The 25,068-nt window shown below is 33.1% G+C and overlaps 2 protein-coding genes across 3 annotated transcripts in view; one reads left to right on the top strand and one right to left on the bottom strand.

Annotated features, from left to right (window-relative positions):
• Positions 1 to 3,922: 3,922 nt before the first annotated feature.
• On the top strand, positions 3,923 to 13,525 carry LOC148301238 (uncharacterized). The gene is made up of 8 exons (XM_088273591.1): positions 3,923 to 4,073; positions 4,285 to 4,475; positions 5,319 to 5,510; positions 7,119 to 7,265; positions 7,508 to 7,613; positions 8,822 to 8,955; positions 10,209 to 10,342; positions 10,820 to 13,525. The coding sequence occupies exons 2-8, from the start codon at positions 4,287 to 4,289 to the stop codon at positions 10,905 to 10,907; spliced, it is 990 nt and encodes a 329-aa protein (XP_088129717.1). The 5' UTR covers positions 3,923 to 4,073; positions 4,285 to 4,286; the 3' UTR covers positions 10,908 to 13,525.
• An 88-nt stretch (positions 13,526 to 13,613) lies between these two features.
• The window catches only part of LOC148301237 (uncharacterized), a 40,033-nt gene continuing 28,578 nt past the window's right edge, over positions 13,614 to 25,068 (bottom strand). Inside the window, exons 2-4 of one of the 2 annotated variants that reach the window (XM_088273564.1) lie at positions 24,618 to 24,710; positions 17,687 to 17,900; positions 13,614 to 16,584 (exon numbers count right to left, since the gene is read on the bottom strand). In XM_088273564.1, coding sequence (XP_088129690.1) covers positions 16,497 to 16,584; positions 17,687 to 17,900; positions 24,618 to 24,710 — 395 coding nt within the window. In that variant the 3' untranslated portion in view covers positions 13,614 to 16,496. Of the gene's footprint in view, positions 16,590 to 17,686; positions 17,901 to 24,617; positions 24,711 to 25,068 lie in introns of both variants that reach the window. The other variant, XM_088273561.1, reaches the window with a different exon arrangement.

Below are 25,068 nucleotides of genomic sequence, written 5' to 3'. Positions count from 1 at the left end.
CGCATCTTTTATTCTTGATTGAATTTGAGGTTAAGATTTTCCTGGAAAAGTGTCGTGGATAATAATAACTTTATTTTTATTTTAAATTTAGTCATTTGTTAAGTAATTTTTAAAAACATAATATGTCAATTTTATGTTGGCAAAAATATTTATAATAGAAAGACAATAATTATTATTATCGTAGGTATTCTACCTACGTACATACCAATTTTATTACAAATGTAGGTATAACATACCTACCTGTTCAAAAAATTAAGATTACCACACAGCACCGGCTGCAGGAAAGGTGTAATGTGTATTATTAAATGTATTTTGATTTTTAAAAAATATTTTTATTTTAATAAACAAAATTTTAGGCCAATTTTTTTCTTTATGACAAATACTAATCGATTAATGATTAATTTTTAAAATATGTCATTGGCCTCTACAAAATTTACTATCAACATCATTGCGTCAATCGAATGCAATCCCCTATTCACCACTGTTCGCAGAATAAAAATATGTTGTGATATTCACTCAGTGGCGCATGGGATACTAAATTCAGTGTCATTCCTATCAAAAGCAGTTGTAAATTCCGAAGGCTCCTTTCTACCAACAAAATACGTTAGCATAACACACGTATTCTGATAGATGGGAGCAGAAATTTTGATAGATTTTTCAATGGTCTTCAATTTTTTCAGCTTTTCAGGACGCATAAAAATTCATTCACCAAAAAAATTATGGAAGTTTTCCATTCTGGAAATTTGAGGTTTTCGTAACATTTTTCAAAATGAAATTGATTGCGTTAATTATATAAACATGACTTATATCAGATGCAAATTCTACCACTAGCATCATTATATCGTCAACCTCTCTAGAGGCAAAATAATTCAAAAGGTTGGGAACTATCAATAATCAGAAGTCATCTTGGTTTAGGTCGAAACATATCGCGAGTTCTGTACGCGCGCCTAGCGGACTTCATCCGAACTTGCTCAAACAATCTTCTATTTGTTATAAATCACAAATTAGGGCTCAATATATAATAAATTTGTAACATAATTTTCTTTAAATCCAGGTACCATTTGACGTTATTCAATTTTATTTTATTGCTTAAAATATAGTTTTTTGTAATGAAAAAATAAGTTTTTAATAAATATATGGTTAAATATATGGATAAAAATATATGGTTTTGAAAAGAAAAGAATTATTTAAATATAAGGAGTTAAAAAAATTATAAAAATATATTTCAAATATATATTCGAAAAAAAAGTTCCCTTACATATTAAAAAAAAAAAAAAAAGTGCGCAGAGCATGTAGAATAAACCGAATTGCGAGTTACGCCTTGGTAAAAATGATATTTAGTGCAATACTCGTACTAGGTCAGACATATTTTGTTTACAAAGTATTTAATATTAATAAAAAAAACAGACAGCTGCGAAACACCTAGCAATTAATTATGAACGTGTTATGTCTTTTGTTTGATTTATTTAATTTTGCTTCGTAACAGTAACATTACATATAGTCGAACTCGGTTTAAACGAGGATGAAGGGGCCGACTGAATTTGCTCGTTATAACCGTTCCTCGTTATATCCGAGGATAGGTATTTTTTTTTCAAACTTACCTATCACATGCAGTATGTTATCTGGAATGGTCACATAATACAATATGTCGCAATTGAAACAAAATTCATACAATTCACTCATTACACACATGTCATATGTGTGTAATAAGTTAATTGTCCGTGATGTTCTTTTTAAATGCAGATAAAAATACAATATTGACACTGAGATTGATGAAAACGTTTTATACACTTTCGCCTCTTATTCACTTAACATTTTTCGCGCCATGTTCTATTTCACGAGTAATATCCGCCTTTTCACGAATTGAGTGACACTTTTTATTATTAGTAGATATGTTAATAATTTGATGGTTTGTTTTGACTGACCTGGTCTAGAATTGATCTGACATTTCCCACCTACAAAATTTCCCACATACAAAATATGGAAACTATCGTTAAAATCCCCGAAATGACATTCAAAAACTATAAAATAAGTTATTTATTGTAATAAAGGAGGTCCTTACAGACATGACAAAGCTTGCAATTTGTAACATGTAATTTAAACCCATATCCGTGAAAAAAAAATTATTGTCGGTGACCACACCAATTTAGTACTTGGAGTCATAAACGTAATCCGATTGCCTAATTGCCTAATTGTCTAATTGCCCGGTTGGATTTTATTGTTTAAGGTCGAAAATGTTTTAAAATATTAAAATATTTACAACATTTCAAAAAATGCGATCTCTTTTTGCTCGCTATAGCCAAAAAATTGCTTGTTATAACCGTGAGTAAATGTAAGGAGAAAACCAGAAACCAAAATTTCAACGAATGTTTCCTCGTTATAACCGTGCACTTAATAACCGAGTTCGACTATATTTCTAAAGTAGGTATGAGAACAGGAGGGTTTAAAAATTACAGTTATCTGTAAAAAATAGTAACAAAAATCAAGGAATTACTAACGATATTATTTCCTACGAAAGCAAAAAATGTGCCATTTGCAGTAATTTTTTAGTTTTAGTTTCATTCGTTTTACTTTTTAGGCACTGTAAAAAAATATATCAAAGGTTTTTAATGCTTACTCACTTTTTTTCAATATTTATTAGTTAATAAGTATCATTACTTATATTGTTGGGTACTTCAACAAAGTCGAAGAGTATTCATTGATTTTTATGGTGAACGTTATAATCATAAACATAGTATTTGCGAGTATATTCTCTACCTTTCTGACTTTAAATATTGCAAAAACTAGTTTTCGAGAGCTGAAAAATGTTTAGAACTTATCGATTATAGATCAAGGGGTGCTCATATTATATTACTTTCTTAAAATATTAATAAAAGCTTTCATTTATAAAATCTGAAATATAATAAAATGAAGTAAAACACACACACGCATTTAAAAAAAATATATTAAAATAAAATTTTGTTTAAGAACAGAGCATTTCAATTTTAAAACATTTTTGGTTAAATTGAATTGAGGTATGTATAATACAGTGGAATCCCTTATAACGAACATAAATCGTTCCAGCCTTTTACTCGTTTAGCGAAACACTCGTTAATCGAAACATTTCTCCAGAAATGTATGTAATCATTTCAGAAATCTATGTAAAATACGAAATACGTTACAATACAAAAAATACCATTTTTTAAAGATTATTATCTAAAGACATTTGTTTTTGCCGACTGATTTTACTGAAAATTTACTGAAAATGTGTCACAGTATTATCATTTAATAAATTTGTAGCACGAAGAGCCATCCCCTTATTACGGTGGTGCTTCTTAATGTTCGATACAAAAGTTTCCTAGAAATGCTGAAAGCATAAGAAACTTTCCTATTCTTTTAGCATTTCTCTTAATGTGCTAGAAGATTGTTGCTCTACTAATTCCTTCTCCTCCATTAACAAGCTCTCCTCCATAATTTCTCACTGTGACATACGATGCAACTGAACAAGATTTTCGGTGGTCAGCTATTTGCGGTGCTCTTTCACAAGGTCTTTAATATCGTTGTTATCCACATCGAGTTCCATGATATTGGCCAACCACACAATCTCATAGACTGTAGACTTCACAGGTACTGTTTCAAAATCAAATTCGACAACGCTCTCTGGTCAAAGTTTTTTCCAAGCAGAAGTGAGGGTCCTCTTGATAACTCCTTTCCAAGCCGCGAAGTCTAGCTCACAAGAGAATTTCGTGAAAAATGGACTTGCAAGGGCAAGGAGCAAGGTCTCTCTAACTCGTTACGCGAAATAAACGCTCTTTATGGAAGCAACTTTTTCCTTGCTCGTTATGCGAATTACTCGTTATGAGAGGTTCCACTGTATATTTAAATTCCAAATAAAAATTAGAAATTATTTTCTGTTTTAGTTCATTAATCTCTGGAATTTTTGTTTTGGCAACATTTCTCGCGCTAAATCTTGTCTATGCTTTTCGAAAGCGTAAATAAAAATGGCGTTCGTGGCTCCAAAGTTTTTCGTTTTCATTTTGCTTTAACTATCAATGAATTGTAAAATTTCATTTCTGTGGTGCTATTTGATATCGGTAATTATGAAATAAGTTTGAATCCTTTCCGTCCGGCTTTTGATATATTTTAAATCCAAATGAAATTGTTCAAAACTGTGTACGATATGTCAATAATGGTGCAGAGTAAACGTTGTTTTTATCTGGCAAACAACATATTCCGCTGCATAATGGTGTATATGAAAAGAAATATGTTTTGTGAGGTTTTAAACGTTTAATTTGTTTGATGCAGACATGTTTCGACATCAGACCCACCCTCGGAATGTCCATCCTTATCAGACGACCATCGTCCCTCGGACAGATGCACAATTTCACAACTCTACTCAACAGCGGATGAAATACCCATGGCTGGAGAATCCTCCGTTCCAGATTCCACCTGAATGCCAAAGCACCAACAGCTCTAATTCAGAGAACTACCATCAGGTTAGCCATTACAAGTCAACTTCTTAGGAATATATTTCAAAACTATCATGGCTATCATCTAGAAATAACATGTTTTTCGTCATATTATTACAAAACATAACTTCAGTAACTATATCTACTTGTATTATTTTTTATCAAATGAAAGTAGGAAATTAGGAAATAATGCGAATATGGATACATACCGACCTATTTATTTTATTTACATATTGACCTATTTATTATATTTTGTGATTTGATTAAATAATATGACTCGAATTTACCATTTTTGGCTGATGACAGTCGGTAAGTCTGCACTATCTACCTTAAATATAGTAAAAATACCAGTCTCAGTTGTATATTTTTGCGCTAATCACTAAAAAACGTCCGCTTCCGGCTAAAGTCTATTGTGTTTTTAGACCCCCACATACAATGATGTGTTAATATCAAAGGCAACATTTTTTTTTATGGTCGACTCCATCGTTTTTATTTTGTTTTTCGGCCTCGCAAATATTGTATCACTAGATCTCGCTTTCCCTAGAAAACGCCCAGTTTGTGACACGTCTGTGTCTTTATTTCATAATGAAGATTTTAAAATGCTAAAAAATAAATTAAATGAATTTTATATATGTTAATCTAAGAGACAGAAAAATCACAAAATAAAAATTCAATAAAAATAAATTGTATCACCAACAAACATAACTAACAAGTGTAAGTCCCTCTCCAAGCACAAGAGATCAATCTCGATATTGGAGAGAACTGCGTTTTTGATTTTAAGATTGTAAGTAGAAATTTTTAGAAAATGAAATAAATCATATAAAAAAAATTTGGATTCATATAAAATAAAAAATTTAAAAATACTTTCAGGTGGCTCATTACTCCAATGTGCGACCGCAGTGGTCTACTCGGAGCCAAACGGATGGTGTGGCATCTCCGGTATACCACACGCCGGATGGGGAAGATGGTTCGCGCCTCTCCCCTTCTATTCTGGGGGTCTATTCCAAACCCTATCAGCCGGGGATAGAGATTCCTACGTACACGCTTCCCTTAGGCGTACAGGTAAATAAAATAAAATAACAACTAAGTAATTTTTTTCCACTTGAATTTTTATTTCACCAGCCACCGGGTTTCGTCGTAACAGAAATCATCAGACTGGCGTGAGCCTAGACAAAATTCTATGTTATGTATTCTATGCACAACAAGGCAGGAGTTGAAAACCATGATTTTATATAATTTTTCTGACAAAATGAATTTAAATTTAATGAGTTTTAAATATTGTATTAAAATAATAATTACATGTCGCTCACTCCTTTCAAGAACGTCATAAATCAAAAAACTTGATTTTTCAGGAGAACGTTTTTAAAGATTTAAAATATAACAGAATGTATTCAAAATAAATATCAAGCCACTTATTAAACTTTTTACTGTGCAACAGATCTTTTTAGGTAAAACCTGAAGATTTTTTCTCCATTTGAAAAATATTTAGCATATTTAAAAAAATAATAAAACAAAACCTTTTCTTCAAAATGCAAAAACAGCACTTACTGCCCTGTAGCGGATAAATATTAAGTTAAAAATATACCTCTTTTGCTGGGATATAGTACATTTTCTGGGCATTCCGAAAACATGCGCAATTGAAAATGGACGATTTTTGATTTATGACGTTCTTGAAAGGAGTGAGCGATGTAAGTTATGGTAAAGATTTTAGCCATGATTTGATATATTTATATGTTAGAAATGGATTTTGTATGTGAATTTAAATAATATATGATAATTAAATCTGGAAATGTTGGTTGAGGACCTCTTCTACTGCTCATTAGTATGGGAAATCCTGTATTCTCTGAAACATAACAAATTTTTCGGCAGCTTCTTATCGACATGACATTTAAGCATCTATTGTTTGTGTCTTAATGGGTACAGGTAAATATATAGGTCTTCCACATTTTAGATATGAAACTCATTCAAACTGTTTATTTGTCACACTCTTCCTCACTTCGTTATGGTTGGTTATTTCGTCTCATTCCTTACTATGGATAGCTGGAAATAGCAATTTCTTGTTTATAACCTTTATTGCACAAAATTATAGGCTATACAAAAATTAACTGATCTCTGTGGCATCGATCCATTGTGGTATCAATTGATGATATTGATAATGGAAAAATGAGTAATAGTGATCTTATGGATTGAATAATTTATTTGATGATTATTTTACAATACCTTTTGTCCGCTTCTGTAATGCAATGGTTAGCGCCTTTGGTTACCGTGCTAGAGGTCCTGGTTTTGATTCCCAAGAAGGGTTAAAATAATATTGATTAAATGAATATTTGTGTTTTATTACTCTTATGTTTATTTAAATTACCCATGACTGGTCCCCGAGGTGTGAGATGATCACTTTGCCTTCATGTAAGTAACGATCTAACACCATGTCAATATGATGTATGACCCTATGCACCATTGTAAGCGGATAAGGGTTAGAAACAGAATACAACACAGAATTTTTTAGATGACCTAAAAATGCCTGTATTGCCCCCTTTTTTTTTCCTTGGGGGTCAAGGGATCTTGCATCCCTTATGTCACCGCGACCATGTCAGGTCTATTGTGACTTTATTGTATTATTGTATTGCCCCTGCTGTAATAAGAAACTAACTTGATTTGACATTGTTTAAGGAATCGGGGAGTAGTGTCGGAGAGTATTGTGAGAGTGGGCGGGGCGCAAGTCCCGTGGTCACTCGGAGTCCCGTCCCCAGTGAGGTCCCGGGGGGTTGCGGGGGTCACTGCCCCGGCTTCCAGTATGTTTGCTACTATGTCCTGCAGGTAAGCTTTGCTTTATATTGCTTAGCAAGAATTTTTTAGCTCAAAACTCATGGTTTCATAATACAAATTGTTTAGAAGACCCATAAATAATATATAGGGTATCCGGTTGCAGAATTAGGATTTAAAATTTTAATAAAAAATAAACTGCAAAGGAAAAACATTTATTTCAATAACTATTACAAATAAGAGAAGTGCGGATTTGTTTTCTTAAAAATTATTTCGTCTTTGGTTTGTGGTTTCAGATAATCTTCGTGGTTGGAATCCTCACTGGAATATCCCTCTGTATAGCCGGTAGTGTGTTGAGACGCAGTAACCGAGGAGGTGACTTAGGAGTCCTGGTGTATATAGGTACCGATTCATATTTAAATTTAAAAAAATCTAATTAAGCATAGACATTAGAAGAAAGATATTTCTGGTGATTATAAGTTAACAATAAACATAAAATCAAAACATAATAAATAATAAAACCCTTATCTGCACCCCAATGGTGCATAGGGCACTGCGTCATATAAACGCAATAAAAATAAAACTCAATGAAGTGGATTATTCAAGTGTTATAAAAATAAAAATAATCATGTCATTCCACGAAGTTAATGCCGAATCAATAAATAATATAAAGTTAAATAAATTTCTCTATTGGACCTTTGGTTCAAAATAGAGGGAAGCCTTTCCGGTTGACAAAACGTAGGTAGGTACCGTGGACCAAGAACGGAAGCTAAAAAGGAGTTCATCAGACGAACCAAAGAACCAAGTCCTTCAGCCCTCTAGTTATGTTTTTTACTTGTCCAGCTTTAAGCATTTATATGTTTAATATTCTAAAGTATTCTTCTTCTTCAAACTCTTATCCGTACCCCAATGGTCCATAGGGCACTGCATCAAATAAACGCAGTGTTATCTTGATCGTTTACACATGAAGGAAAGGTGATCAGCCCTCCGCTTCAGGTACCAGTCCAGGGTAATATTGAATAAATATGACAGTGAAAAAATCACTTATATTTATTTTACCCCCCTTGGGAATCGAACCCGGGACCTCCAGAACGGTAGCCGAGCGTGCTGACCATTACACTACGGAGGCGGACAGATATCAAAAACATACTATCGGACGAAATCAAAACATACTGAATAAAAATCAATTCAAGTATCCATATTACAAATGTCATTAATTCACAGTCAAAAATGTTAATTATGAAGAAAAACCCGAATTATACACACACACACACACACACATATATTATAAATATATATGTGTGTATAATTTCATTTTCTACATACATTACAAAAATGTTTCGGTGAAATTCTGAACCTGCATTAGAGATGTCAATTTTGTAAAAAATAAAACATTGTAAAATAGAAGTAAGGATTTTACTATGTACAAAATACACAAGGGATTTTCAAAAAATTCTCTTTTCTGAAAAAAAAATATTACTAACTTTGTTGTATGGAAGTTCAACTATTTTAACAAACTATTCTTATTAGAGCCTAGTTAAGAATATGAATAATCCCAAGGTGCTGCACTACAGATGAAGATCTAGAAAAATTGGGTACGGTTGTTTCAGGTTGTCTCGCATCCATGGTGTGCAGTCTCCTTCTGGGTGTGCAGTGCTGTGTGCGCAGAAACAACAAGCAGAGAGGCAAGCAGCTGCGCATGAGGGCGGCCGCACCAGACTGCATTCAGCTCGACACCATTCCGGTAATTGGAACCTCTACCCGTCCTTTTGTATGTTTAAAAAAAAAGTTAAGAGCTGGAGTGCAAAACTTTTATGTTATTCATTAATTTGTTATTAACTTCAATTTCCTGACAATACGAAACAACAATCAGTTTCAAAATATCATGTTGGAAACAAACGTCCACTAGGGATTACGTTATATACAATAACTATGTTAATACTACGTGGTTCATACATTTGTGATACCATCCCTAAAGGCATGTGTAACTCTAGATATCACCGGGAAGGTGCTACAATATTTTTTTCCTGACAATACGAAACAACAATCAGTTTCAAAATATCATGTTGGAAACAAACGTCCACTAGGGATTACGTTATATACAATAACTATGTTAATACTACGTGGTTCATACATTTGTGATACCATCCCTAAAGGCATGTGTAACTCTAGATATCACCGGGAAGGTGCTACAATATTTTTTTCCTGACAATACGAAACAACAATCAGTTTCAAAATATCATGTTGGAAACAAACGTCCACTAGGGATTACGTTATATACAATAACTATGTTAATACTACGTGGTTCATACATTTGTGATACCATCCCTAAAGGCATGTGTAACTCTAGATATCACCGGGAAGGTGCTACAATATTTTTTTGCTTTCAACAATTTCTCCTAAAGCCTTGCTATGTTCTGAAATCGTAGAGTTTCATTGACCTCCATTGTTTGTGGGTTACAATTATAATTTGAAAATTGTCATAAAAACTATCTGTCATGCGCATGCTTTTTTAACTTTAGCGCATGCAGTTTATTGCATGATTTGTGTTGTAAAAACACAAGAAAGACTGCAGGCTCGGTGCATAAAGGTGTAAATAAAGTCTTCTTCTAACCCTTATATGTACCCAATGGTGCATAGGGCACTGCATCATATATAAAAGCAGTATCATCTTTATCCTTAACACATGAAGGGAAGGTTATCACTCCTGCGTTTCAGGGACCCAGGGGTCCAGGGTAATATTAAATAAATATGGGAGTGAAAAATCACTATTTATTTTACCTCCCCCTGAGAATCGAATTCGGGACCTCCAGTACAGTTGCCGAGCGTGCTGACCATTCCACTACGAAACCAGACAAATAAAGTACCACATACTTTAATCTGGAAATTTAGTGTTCAAGTACTTTTGATGAAGTGTGCTTTCCTATGTCCTACTCGCACTTTTCGCACGTTTAAAAGTAACTGTTAGACATTAATGGTAATTTGTCATCCCTATAGAATATGGGCCCTGAGGAGCACAGTGGGCCAGTACAGCACCCAAGCTTGGGCCAAGCCACAGCTCGACAGATGCAGCCCTTACTCTACCCGACCGGGAACTATGTAGGCGTCACATTACCTCGGGACTATTACAGGTAGTTGCTTCTTAACATCAATAGATATGTACCAAAAAACGATGCTCTAGTAACTAGAACTAGAACCTATGAACTATAGTCTAGTTCATAGGTTGCCGACAGGACGATACCAACTTATTGGGCACTGGAGTGGTCTTCTAGCAGCCAGTAGAGGTCCTAGGAGGGTTAGGAAGATTTATTCTGAGGAATTTTTATTATTCCCCCTCTGGGAATTTTCTTTTTCTTATCGATGAGAGTAAGTTTGGGAACTTGTGTTAAAATTCTTTATATCTTGCAAAAAGTGTAAGCACAAATATCTCTGCTAATGAGTCACTCTTCTACACGTACAATTATTATGGAGCGGTGTTTTGTAACGTGTCGTCTCAAAATTCATCAATATGGCCACTTGACACTCAAATCGCGGGACGACTACTATAATAGTAAAATGTGAACTTACTCTTCATATTGTACCTTGAATGGAATATAACGTATTTCCAGAAGCAGTCAACGTTACAACATGCAACAGGTGGAAGCAACCAGTCCACCGGGAGAGCTCAATGGAGTCCCGTGGTGGAGGCGACAGTAGATCCACTCTCGACTGATAGTCTTAGTAATAATACTCACCTACTTTATATTCTACACTTTTACTCTACAATACTTTAATCACTACCTAAGGGCAATGGTATCTCCAAGTTCTAAAGCCTAAAACTGCATACAAATCAAACTCAATTTAGCATTTTAAATGTCCGCCTCCATAGTGTAAATCCATGCTGGAGGTCCCGGGTTCAATTCCCAAGAGGGTAAAAATAAATATTTGTGATTTTTCAGTCTAATATTTATTTAATATCACCTTGGACTGGTACTGAGACGTAAGGCTGATCACCTTTCCTTTGTGTATTTAACGATCAAGATAACACCGCTTCTATATGATGCAGTGCCCTATGCACCATTGGGTGCGGATTAGGGTTAGAAAAGAAAAAAATGTTTCTAAAACTTTTTAAAACACATCTTGTTGACTATGGTGTACAAATGTTGAGCCAAGGAGAATTGTGACAATCGGTTGAAAGTTATTCATCTTGGTTTCAGTTTCTTTCCACGGAAAACAACAACTGTTTCTTGCTTCATCCAAATGATGGTATAGCTAAAACTATAAAATTTGGAGAATCCTGTTTTACCATTGCCCTAATTATTTATATCGGATCTTGGGTGCATTTTCATCACCACAGTGCCAAATATGTATTGCTAAAGAAAAAAAATAGCTAAAATAAGGCTTTGTGAATTTTATACACATAATGGTGCTAATAATATTAATGTTATTGCACAGTAAGATTTAAATTTCTTCAATATTTCTGTTTACCATATTGAATCAGAACATAATCGCTTTATATATATATATATACATATATTTGCTTGTACATACTACTAACAAATTAATATTATGCATTTACAAACGGGTATAGATAGTTTAAATTTTAAATTGATGTATACAATAAATATATATTCATAAATCGCTCACTCCTTTCAACAACATCATATATCAAAAATTTACAATTTTCAGTTGTGCATGTTTTCGGAATGCCCAGAAAATGTACTGAAACCCAGCAAAGGGTTCTACTGTACCAGAGGGGTTCTACTGTAATTAATATTGGATAATACTGGAGTGAATATTTTTGTGACCTTGGCCTATTGGCAAATCATAAGGTGAATAAAATATATGTGAAAGAAAACAAAATAGTATGTGAATGTGGCAGACTGTTTTGTCTACTTACAATGGAAGAAACGACTTGTTGACAGGACTTCCAATGCTGCATAATGTGATGTTTAGGGAAGTATATGTGATTTTTAGAGAAATCTTTATATGTAGATCAATCCTTAAATGAATCAGCACAAAAATGAACATTTGACAACATAGTGATATTTTTTCATAGATTTCAATTTTTATATTTAAAACACGACTAATGAATGCCTGGGCTTCAAAATTGGGAAGATTTTATTTTTGTATTTAAGGAAGTTTTAGAAAATTTAAAATAGTTTCTGCAAATAAGCGATGATGCAGATCTGACTTATTCGTTGGACGTGTCGATTTAAATACATTTTAGTATTAAAATTCGTAAAAATAGTGAAAAAAAACTGTTATTATATTTTTTTAAAACAGTTTTTTTACAAGCACAAATTAGCCTGTGGAGCAGTATCAATGTACTGGTATGCATCTCTTATGTATGTAATACTTTAAACAAATATTTAAGTGAAAGTACCGACTGTTTCATCCAAATTATGTCATTCGACATCTGCAGTGTTGAATTTTTTTTTATTATAAGAAATAATATTGCCAATTCACATTTATTTACATGATATTTATTGTAAAAATTCACTGCTCGACAGGTTAGTTCCATTTTTTTATAATTTTATACCAGTGAATGAATTTCTGTATAGTTTGTATATGTTGTGAATACTACAAGACAGCATTAGCATAAAGGAAAAGGTTGTAAAAAAATATTTATTTATGTAGCCTTATATACACTGTAAATTTATAATGCTCCTAATATTTTTGCTACTTTAGAAATAAAAGAATATTATAAGTAACTAAAAAAGCACTATTGCATTATACATGTTACACTGATGAAGTATGTTAATGGGGCCCTGGCACTATCAATAAAAATATAATATTACTAGTACATAACTCTGGAAAACTGCAATATTGTCCAACTAGAACTTTAACTTTAACTTTAAATTTATGTTCCATGAGCAATATATTACCAATGATGGCACCAGATATTATTTTAGATAAATCAATCTGGACTGTAGTTTTTGTTTACTTTATATTTTACAAAATGGAGACAATATTTAACATATTAAATACAAGATTCTATTCTCCACGTCATAGACAAAGTGTAATGAACACCTGAATAAAGATTGCCACTATTCGAAATTCAAATAGTTTTTCACCAATGTAATGTAATGTAATGTTTTTTTTTCGCAAATGTCAAAGTAATCCGTAGCAAAGAAATTGTCACATCAATGAGCAACATTCCCAGAAATATTGATATAACCTTATTGATACTGCCGAGGGAAACGACACTATGTACAGGATGATAATATACTCTCTTACTAGAGGCTCATTTTTATACTTACAATATTTTACCAATGTAAATCGGTAAAAATGAACATTTCTTAATATGCAAATAAAATTATTTTACATACCAATTGTTTGTTTATCCATAACTCTACCATCCACAAAAGAGAACATTTCGGAGTCTAGGAATAAATTAAGAGGAAAATGAAACAACATATATTTGTAGACTTAGCTTTATTGAACAGAGAGCCAAAATCATATTATAAATTTAGAATCCCTCAAAATAATTAATTGTTTTTTTTTAAATAATACATCAAAATAGGAATAAATAAAATTATTTCAGGTTATTATTTTAAAAATTCATCCGCAGTCTATTTTTGGTAGCAGGTTTTTTAAAATTCATGAATTTCACACTTAGTTTTATTTATTTATATAAAATACACAGATCTTTTACAAAATCATGTAATTTTACCTTAAATTTTAAATGACCCGCTACTGAAACTTACTGTGATTGCCGAAGGTGTTACGAATTTTGGAAATATACACTTGAGTTACTTTACAAGGTATAAGAAAAATAAAAATATCAAAATGAACAGTCACAACTCAACAAATAGAAATATGAATTCAGGCGACAGCTATCATATTACATATACATAAATATATTTTTCATCTCAATTTAATTTCCTAACTTGGAATAAACTCTGTTTTCAAAATTTTGGCCTTTTTCCAACAATATTGGATAATATTTGTCAATATAATACTTTGTTCAAATCAAACTAACAGAATTAGTTGCACGGATACAATATTTACCTGTATTAATTCATTTCAAATATATTTATCAACTTACGTTTACAAAATATTTGCAAGTGCATACAAAAATACAGATACTTAATCGGTAAATGATTTGAGCTTAGTTACGAAAACAAATTTCAAGCGCTTATGGAGACATTTACACATAATATTAGTATGGATGGATATATGTATGGTATTAGTAGATTATATTAATGAGATTCGTGCAGAGATATAGTTTAACTATAAAAGGCTGTTGAAAAGAGGCTCAAGATTGAAACAGAATTAGACAAAATGAAAGATTCATACTGAACAAGACAAACACATTTATTTGTACCTTCTAAAATATTCCATAAATTAAAAAAAGTATATAATTCAATATACTTCAATAGATTCAAACAATCAAAATTATACATACTTTATTATGTTTCTTAGCAGATGTATAATCATTTACAATTTAGCATATTTAAGAAGCGGCATAAAATGGATTTATTTAAACATTTATTTTTCACAATACGGAAAGATAAGGTACTTAACTACACTGATTAACAATGAATTTGTTTATTTCCCAATCCCTCATGATGGTTTAAGAATTATTTTATCCTAATATGAAAACATATATCATGAATAATGTTTAATTTATGAAAACAAATATGATTTGAATTAAAATCAATAATCAAATAATTACAATTTATATTTTGTCACCGCACTCGTTTGTTACATATAATTTTTAGAAAAGAAAAAAACAAAATGTATTTTTTTTCGAAGAACTTTTTATTTTAAAACTGAAACATTTACTTCATAACCTTATAATTGTTATTAACTTAGTTTATGATAAAATATTTTGGGTTTCTTTCTTCTAAATTGGACACACAAGTACTCGGGTGATTACTTGATTATATCTTTCACACTTTTGTGCCTTTTGTTTGAATTATATTTTTCAAGTAAATGCTGCAACAAGAATGGCATTCAAAATATTCACAATCACGCTTTCTTTTCAGTCTTTTTAAATACTTTTGTCAAACACACAATCTATCACACACATCCTCTGACATTCTCATTCATTTACATTTGAATATTACATAGGGCTTGTTTAATTACATGCATGTAAGTTTAGTAAATACACATTTAAAAAAAAAAGTAAAAAATAGTAGCACAATAAATCTGAACCTCTTTTACATACAATGATAAAATTTAAAAGATGAAACAGATCAAATGTAAAAAAAACTTTCCTGATTAATTGAGATCTTTAATCCATGGGAAAAATGAATTAACAACTTAATGGTTCTTTGAGTGCCAAAAATATAAAAATGAGATTGCAATATACTTTTCAGTCTGAGAAAAAAAACTTAAGTAACGCCGAATATTTATTATCAATATGTGAAAACATATTCTAAAAATATTCACAAAAAGTAGTGTGTAAATAAATTTAATTATTTAATAAAAAAATATATTGATAGAATTATTAGAAATCGCTAAACACAAAGTAAAGTTATCATATTAATCTGATACCTGAATTATCTTATATAATTCTGTTCTTCAATAATTCTATAGTAATACATAACATAGTATGTTCGAATTGGAAATATATAATATAAATTTTCTTGAAGTATCATACTATCAATTCAATACAAAAACAAATCGCACACATGTAATCCTTTATAGATGTTACATTCCCTTACTCAATGAATGACCCACTTGTGGACCCGAGTCCATGGTACTTTGATATGTGTTGTTTAATTTGCTTTGCAATAACATATGTGCAATTCTTCAATTTAGGACTCAAAACATTTTTGTCAGAATCATGTCAATTCTTAAACTGATGGACAAAATTTATACTTGCTATCAATACTAATGGAATATTTTTTTTAAACTTACATATCTCTAACATCGTATTCTTTAACATCAAAAGAATAATATGCAATTTAGAATAAAGTATTAAAAATATAGTTGAAGATTTTAGACAGGAATTTATCAAAATTGGAATGAATCGATAATACATAAAGGATAAAATTCTCCTTAAAATGTCAAATGGCCACATTTTACTGTTGGAACTAAAACATAAGATCATGTTACCTTAACCTAATAAGTAATGTTCATTACATACTAACGGATAGTATACACCTTTTAATGTCATCCTCCGAATGTTACATTATTTCCAAATCTATTATTATCTTTCCGTAAACATACTCGACATAAACATTAAATTTATGATTGGACAGCTTTCCCTGATTGTTCTTTTACTGACGGTAAAAAGAGAAGCAGGTATCAGATGCACCACCTTCTGCGGCGACGAGGCTTCCCGAAAGGAACTTATGCTTCTTCCACGTTCTTCAGGGGACGGAGCACTATCCGAGGGTCCGACTCCAACATGCGGTCACTCTCCTCGGCGCTGCTCAGACTACAACAAAAATCATACCAAACTTACGGTATTGACGTAGCAGGGTAATATATACATATAAAATTTATATATCGCTCACTCCTTTCAAGAACGTCATAAATCAAAAATTGTCAATTTTCAGTTGAGCATGTTTTCGAAATGCCAAGAAAATATACTAAATACCAGCAAAAGAGGCATATTTTTAACTTAATGTTTACCCGCCTCAGGGCAGAAAATGTTGTTTTTGCATTTTGAAGAAAAGGTATTTTTTAATTATTTTTTTTAAATATACTAAATATTTTTCAAGTGGAGAAAAAACATTCAGGTTTTACCTAAATAGATCTGTTGCACAGTAAAAAGTTCAATAAGTGGCTTGATATTTATTTTTAATACATTGTGTCATATTTTTAAACTTTAAAAACGTTCTCCTGAAAAATCAAGTTTTTTTATTTATGACGTTCTTGAAAGGAGTGAGCGATATGTGATGTGTTATCCCTAAAACAGTATCGGAATTAGAAACATCTCTCATCATCAGACAACCATTTTTATATTCAATCGCCATAAAAATAAACTCTTCTACTAGGCAAATAAAACACGCCTTTTGCTTTCCAGAATTTATAAAAGAACATTAATAGTTTTAAAGACCTTTATTTTTGTACCTTATGGACGTTTTAATTAAACCGTAAAATAAAAATCTGCGATTCGATCTAACAATCTGATCAAATCGAGGAGAAAAATTATGGAAATGATTTTACAAACACATGCTTTGTTTAAAAGATCATCTCAATTTCACAGATTCAAATGTGCCGGATTGTGGTCCCGTGGTTAGTGTCGCGGACTCTTGAGTCAGAGTTTCTCGGTTCGAACCCACTCTACCACAATTTGATACCTATTCCTAATAGTGAGCCGCTTAGGCTCACAGAAATAGTATACTATACTATAAAATACTTCAATTTTATATAATTGAAGTATTTTTGTAAATAATAAAAACACAAATACTAAAAAAAATTGCCAGTGAAAGAGCATTTCTACACTGTTGAAAGCAGGCAATACACGGTGGTTCTAGTGTTACTGCCCTCGAATTTATTATGATTTTCAAATAGAAAAATGATATAATTGTTACCACTCCTTGTTGTCCATGAGCTGGCGCCTCTCGTCGTCGGCGGGCGGCGCGTCCCTCACGGGCGCGTACTGCGCCGCCACGAGCGGGTCCGTGGACGGGTTGGGCTGGCCGCCCAGCACGCCCGTGCCGCCGCCCGCGCCGCCCGACTCGCCGCCGCCCACGCCGCCCTTGCCAAACACGCCGCGCCGCCGCACCACCATGTGCATGAACACGCCTGGGAAACAAAATCACACGCGGCCATTAATTATTGTTAAATACCCTCAGAATAATTAATGAAGAAGTTCTCAAAAAAGCTGGATCACACAGAGAACTCTTGTCGAATATCAAGGTTCGTCCATTAATTATTGTTAAATACCCTCAGAAGAATAAATGAAGTTTTCAGAAGACCTGGATCACATAGAGAACTCTTGTCCAATATCAAGGCTCGGAAGATTTCATATCTTGGTCATATATTTCGTGCAGATAAACACTACATTCTGCAAATCATCATGATGGGAAAGATAGGAGGACGTCGAGGACCTGGTAGAAAACAAACATTGTGGCTTCGTAATATTCGCGACTGGACCGGGATAAGAGTAGTGAAGGAGTTTTTCCGGACGGTGCAGGATCGCGAGCCTTTGCCATAGTGATCGCCAACGTTGGGGGGGCCTAACGAGGCATGCAAAGAAGAATCGTGCCGCGAGAGTGGTCATAGATTCCGTCAGTGTGTGGAATATGCAAAACATATCCCTTAAGGTGGAGACTGACCGGAGCATTACGTCGTAACGTAACACGTTACGATGCGAGCATTCAGGCAGTCAGTACACCGAGCCGAGCGCTCCATCAATAGTTTCGGATGCTCGCCGCGAGCGATGTTACGACGAAATGCTCCGGTCAGTCTCCACCTTTAGGGATCGAAAAACGAATGTTTGGATAAGGGAAAAGTCAAGGTAACAGATGTGGCTCAAAGAATCGTGGATTTAAAGTGGAACTGGGCAAGTCATGTGGCACGTATATCTGAGGATAGATGGACGAAAAGGGTGCTTGACTGGAGGCCTAGAACAGGGCGCAGAAGCGTGGGTAGGCTCCAGACAAGATGGTCCGATGACATTAAAAAAGTGGCGGGCCAGCACTGGAAGACCGTCGCCTCCGACAGAGAACTGTGGAAGTCCAAGAGAGAAGCCTTTGTTCAACACTGGAGACAAGAAGAAGGCTGAAGTATGTTATTTGAAGTAAAATATTGAATCGCCCCTTTAGACCCCTAAAAAGTTTGAAAATCGGAACTTTGAAAGTTTGATTTTGACTCTTACAAACAAAATACATTAAAATAATAATTTAAAAAATTAATTGAATTAAATTGAGAGTTTGGTTTCCATACTTTTTTGTTCCAGTTTGTTAGTCGAAAATTCCCAAACATCGCTTAGGATAAATTTATTCATATTTTTTTTTGTTTTTTTTTAATCGTCAGCGAGGGGTTGGAAATGAGCTTTTACCCCGTCAGACCTTGTACGCCCTCTAAACCTATCCAACAGATCCCACAATACCGCGATATTGCCCACTTTGGGAATCACTGAGAGCCAAATGAAGAAAAAAAACCTACTCACAAAAACCACGTTCTAGGCTGCGATGAGGCGAATTCACGATACTTCAGGTAAACTTATTATTTTATTTTATCTTAATATTACCATAAGAAATTATCTATAGTTTCATGAACCAGTCCTGAAATATGATAGACGTAAATAAGGACACATGTGATGATATAATTTGTTGATTAAGTGAATAATTAAAAACTCTCTACTTTTTTCTGAGTAACAGTGATATGAAAGGTTTCCTGTATAGAAATAAAAACGAGTACCTACGCAGGGAATAAATCCGAGATTCCCGAGAAAATGTCGACAGCGGCGTTATCGATCGTCCCAGCAAACGGGATTTTATAGCGGATGTTTTTAACTGCGTTTAATTACAGCCGTTATTAAAATCTATCATTCCTAGTTTGGAAATAATGTTTTTTTTTCAATTTATCTTGGAAATGGACCGCAGGATTCCGGCGAAACTGGATGAACTACCGATCTCGGTATAAGAAAGCAAGATCTAGACATTTGGTCAATTATTTTAACGATTAATAAATTTGCTATTGTTACATTACATTTTTATATATTAGCTGTACACAGCCAAGAGTTGCTGTTACTCAGTCTAGTTAAATGGAAAGGAAAGAATAGAGCATATAAAAACAGGCGCGCGTTCGAGTGTTGTGAAAAAATTAAAGCAATCGGCGAATAACTTTATGAATTTAAGATTTTGAACAATGTTAACGAACAATTACATTTGTATTTATATAAATGGAGACCCACCAAGCCACACGCGGCTGGTAAGGTAAGTAGCTAAGACTTTTTTTGTTTGTTTATTTTTAAAATAGAATATCTATGATTAAAAGTATCCGTGGTACTTAAAACTACGAAACACATTTATATCGAATATATTCCATTCCAAGATTTCAGAAGCTAGAGCCCACATGACTGACCGCATAATTGACAAATCAAGCAAAGTTGAGTTACGATAACGTTGGGCGTGGATAGGGGTAAAAAAAGAGTTAGATAACAAAGACCTTCAGATTTTTATCTGAATATAAAAAATGTAATGACTCATGACTGCGTTGAAATGGAAAAGGTTTTTATTATACTAGGTTAAGTAGTGTTTTGTCATTGGGTTAATTGTAACCCGAGTCGTTACAGTGATTGGCTGTTGGCAGTACATAAACAGTAACCACCGACCGCGAGTAACATAATACAACAGTTGGAGTATTTATTACATCGTAATATGCACAACAATAATAATGTTCACTTGGCCGACGCGTCATTCGTCGATGTTCGGGGGTAGGAGCATTAAAGATTTTTGTTCAAATGTATATTCAAATGATCACTCGAAAATAACAGAGTTATCAAAATAATAAAATTAAATTGTCAAACGCAAAGACAAGTAAATCCGAGAAGAAAGAATGGTAACAAAAACGACTTAAAATTAGTTGGAAATATTCGAGAAACGTCGAGAACGAAATGAGGCGTGCGTTAAAATAATTAAATAATGGACTCGCCAAAAAATTCTCGTTATCCAAATTCACTTTAATAACATCAACGACGTTTTTTAAAGACATAATTCTAGTTGTAACAAAATACTATGTACGCTTGTTTCAAATTAAGGTTGTCTGGCGTAAAAACCGTGAAGTTTTTTTCATCGTATAACACATACAAAACTCATTACTATAAAGTTTGTATGGTGATACGTTTAACAAATTAATAGCAATCACAAAAAAGGAAATAAAATACGTGTCCGGACACTTGAGCGTGGATATTATACGGACGAGTGCGGGTCAGAAGAAGAAGAAGAATAACTTATACAGACAATTTTAAAAAAATTGGTTGGTTTTTTCTCTTACGTATTTTAATTATTTTTTTAAATAAAAAACAATTGTAACCAATTCGAATTTTATTCGGCCAAATGCTCGTTTTGCTGAATGTCCGTCGTCGACGTGCCCGAAAGGAAATAAAATGTTATTATTTAAAACAAGGACAGAACTTTTTAACTAGGAAATGTTGCCAGTTATATTTTTTATCGGATGAAATATAGAAGAACGCAAAAGAAAAACACATTCAACCTGGTTATTAAGTTTGTTGGGAAAATGGATTAAAAACGATGATTATTGTAACTTCGAGGGTTAATGATCGGTAGAGGTAATAATATAAGGTGGAAAAATGTTAGTACAGCGGTAAAAAAAAGTAGGTCACGGTTAAGGAAATACAATTTATAGGTAACTTTAGAAGTTATCGAATTCATCTATGTACTTTCGTAAGGGGCGACTAAGGTAATATCGATTTACCAATAAATAATTACAAACAACCACCTTTTTTTATTTCAAGGCGTTTCAGGCGAGGGATTTCAAAGACTGTTTGGCTAAAGTCGAGCAAGTTCCAATAGTATATGTTCATACTTCAGATATTTCTTAGTAGTTTTGGGTTGAAATCGCTATATGGCGCTTGTATACTACACGGAATTTTACTGTCCGGCAGTTCGGTTAGCGTGATAAAACAGATGATTGGCTTGGATTGGCTTGTGCTTTTGGCCATCTTTCTTCGGATAGGTGTGCTTGATCGGTGCGTGATCACGGTGCGCGTAAACTTGATCACGCTAAACTGTCGTAGTCGCTTTGATTTTAAAAAAAAAGCGGACTGTCGGACGGTAAATTCCGTGTAGTGCACAAGCGCTCTTACGAAAGTGTAAATGAACTACGTAATACGAAAAGTTTTTTTAGATGGGAGTTTCATTTACCTTGTTATTATGTATATATTATTTACCTTGATTATTATGTACAAGATAGATCAATTGGTGTATTTTTGTTTCTTCTGCCTAAAAACATGTTTTATTATGATCTGTTTTGGGAAAAGGAGGAGCAATCTACTGTGGGCCAATTGGGAACTTCTCAGCATTTGTTAATTCCTGGGAGAAAACCGCGTAAAACTCCTCAGGAGAAGCAGGACTGTTGACTGTTGTCAACAGGCCTTCCGTTCCACTGGTAGAGGGTTCGGCATTTTGTGTCGTAGCTTGGTTTATGGTACCAAATAGTCGCCAATCAGTTCGATATCCGGTTATAATCTCATCAGTTCACTAAAGTTAAGTGAGTGCAATTGAGTTGTTAATTACTTGATCTTGAAGGTACGTCGTAATACAATGATTGAGCCGAAAAGTATATTCGAGAATATGCCATGCCTTATTTGTGTTTCGTTTTCACATTTGCTTATTTTTGTTATATAAGTATTTATTTATAACCCTTATCCGCACCTAATGGTGCATAGGGCACTGCATCAAATTGATGCAGTGTTATCTTGATCATTACTTACATGAAGGCAAGGTGATCACTCTTGCGCTTCAGGAACCAGTCCAGGGTAATATTAAATAAATATTAGTGTTAAATCACTAATATTTATTTTCACCTCCCCCCCTGGGAATGGAACCCGGGACCTCCAGAACGGTAGCTAAAACACGCTGACCATTACACCACGGAGATGGTCAAGATCTTGTGAACATTTTCGAGAACCAGCAACGAGGACTTTGAGATTTCAGGAGACAAAGAACTGGACAAAGATTTCAATTTTGAGCAATCAATACGCACTTTTACTAGATTATTCAAATTTTAAAAATAACTGTGATATCTACCCTGGTACAAAAATATACCTACGGATGGAAAATCATAAATATGGGCATTATAAATTATCTGGGGCCTGTGTTATCATGACATCATCACAAAACGTACACACCATTCAACGACATTGAATAATGCATTGCACAATGGCGTATGACGTGGTACAGTTTAAGATAATGTGTAAAATAAAGGATGCTAAAACCATTACGGATTCGAATCCGGTTCACAAACGGAAGAGGAAGTGCGTGCAATTAAACAGGCGACGCATGCGGGATACAAAATGCTTTCAATCGACCATTCATTCACCACCACACAACACTGCTTCTTCAAATTTATTATTTTTTGTGGTAAAAAATTGTCGAATGAAATTTGAAAATTAAAGGAAATAGAATTAAAAGAATGGTGAATGTTACACGTGTGTAAAGTGTACACTTAACCAGCCTATGACAGGTCATAAGCCCTGTTATTACTCAGACTTCCATTTTTTCGTCTATGTTGAGATGTCAAAATGTAAAAAGTGGAAAAACCCAGATTTGTGAATTTTGATCTGAACACACTCAATATTGCAATTTGTAATGATTTTCAGTATTATAATGCAAAAATAAATAAAGTTTAATTTTTTATATTTACCGCTATATCGTTATTGATTTAATGTGCAGGCTTGAACCCCTAACTGCAATTAAATTGACTATGAATCAGTCCTATGATTCCAATTAGATCCGAATATCATGTTTTTCATATTAATTAATTTATTCCTACAGTCCTTGTACCAAAATATCACATTATTAATTTCGGTATTTAGTTGAAGTTTTAGGAACACTGTCATCAAATAGAAAACATTTATAAATGAACTCTTGATGACACTGGTCTAACGATTGTCAGTGGACAAATGAATGAAATAGATACAATTTCAAAGGTTTTAATAGCGATAATAATAATTATAACGTGCATCATACACGCAAGGAAAGACTTAATTAAATATAATTTTATAATATTATATATCAACGTGTCTATGTGTATTGTGTGCGATGTAAAAATTGCTCTAAACAGTGGGTATTGATTTCGTCACTCAGCTGGATACTAATCTGAAAATAAGGCTTGTGCTAAAATTTTCATCCGAATCGGTTTGTTTGTTGAGAAGAAATTTGGCTTTAGTATTAATGTATGGGTAGATTAAGTACCCAATTAAATAATAAAAATAGGCCCACCCTTTAAAGCGCTAGTCTCTAATTTGCAAATACAAAAGGAGCGTTAGTAAAAATAGATAATTTGAGGGGTGAATAAACGGGTTTTTAAAAAAAAAGTCATATTAACAGAAAATTGTTCGTTTTACATAAAATGTGGTGCATAATTTTTTTTTGTTACTAAAAAAACACCTGTTTTTTGGAACTAAAATACATTTACAAACGTTGTGTCAATAATATACAGATATACTTATATAGCAGGGTTTAAAAATAAATTCATCTAGATTTATTCTTCAATAAAAGCAGTCGTCATTTTGACAAATATGAGTATTTTTCGTAAATATATATCTTGTAATGGTAGCGCATTAGCTACTGATGGTACGGCCATTTATCGTATGGACAATAACAATTTATGGAAACAAATTTGAAATTTTAGTTGCCTTAACATGATGTAATGAGATGTAAATAAGCATCATTATAAAATTTCTTAGCACGAAATTATAGTAAAAATGTGCAATCTAAATCCTCATTAAAGAGTACTTATTATATTTTTTAAATAAAAAATAAAACTCACCAAGAAGGGCAACACCGCCTAGCAGCATGAGTATGCCAATGACGAGGTATGTGACATAAGAGTGCAGGGCTCCGTCGATCACTAGTTTAAGGCCTGGAAATAAAACAAAACAAATATTAATAAATTTGAAAACTTTTCAACAATAACAAAATACCATTAGAATACTCTCAAATCTCTAGAGTTGGTTGCAATACTAATGCATTTTGTGTTATCAAATTAGAGGTTAACCACAAAGAACTGGTTACTATAGAGCAGTGTTCCGCAAACTTCTATTTATGAATTATCTATTCAAGGCACACCTACCAAATTAAGAAATTTCAGATGTGCATATTTAACATATCGCTCACTTCTTTCAAGAACGTCATAAATCAAAAAACTTGATTTTTCAGGAGAACATTTTTAAAGTTTAAAAATATAATACAATGTATTAAAAATAAATATCGAGCCACTT

Source organism: Brachycentrus maculatus, unplaced genomic scaffold, assembly GCF_059751285.1.
Source record: "Brachycentrus maculatus isolate JH-2025_06_01 unplaced genomic scaffold, ASM5975128v1 h1tg000589l, whole genome shotgun sequence".
Taxonomy (NCBI): Eukaryota; Metazoa; Arthropoda; class Insecta; order Trichoptera; family Brachycentridae; genus Brachycentrus; species Brachycentrus maculatus.
Note: the sequence above shows the minus strand (reverse complement) of the source record. Positions and strands in the feature narration are given on the sequence as shown.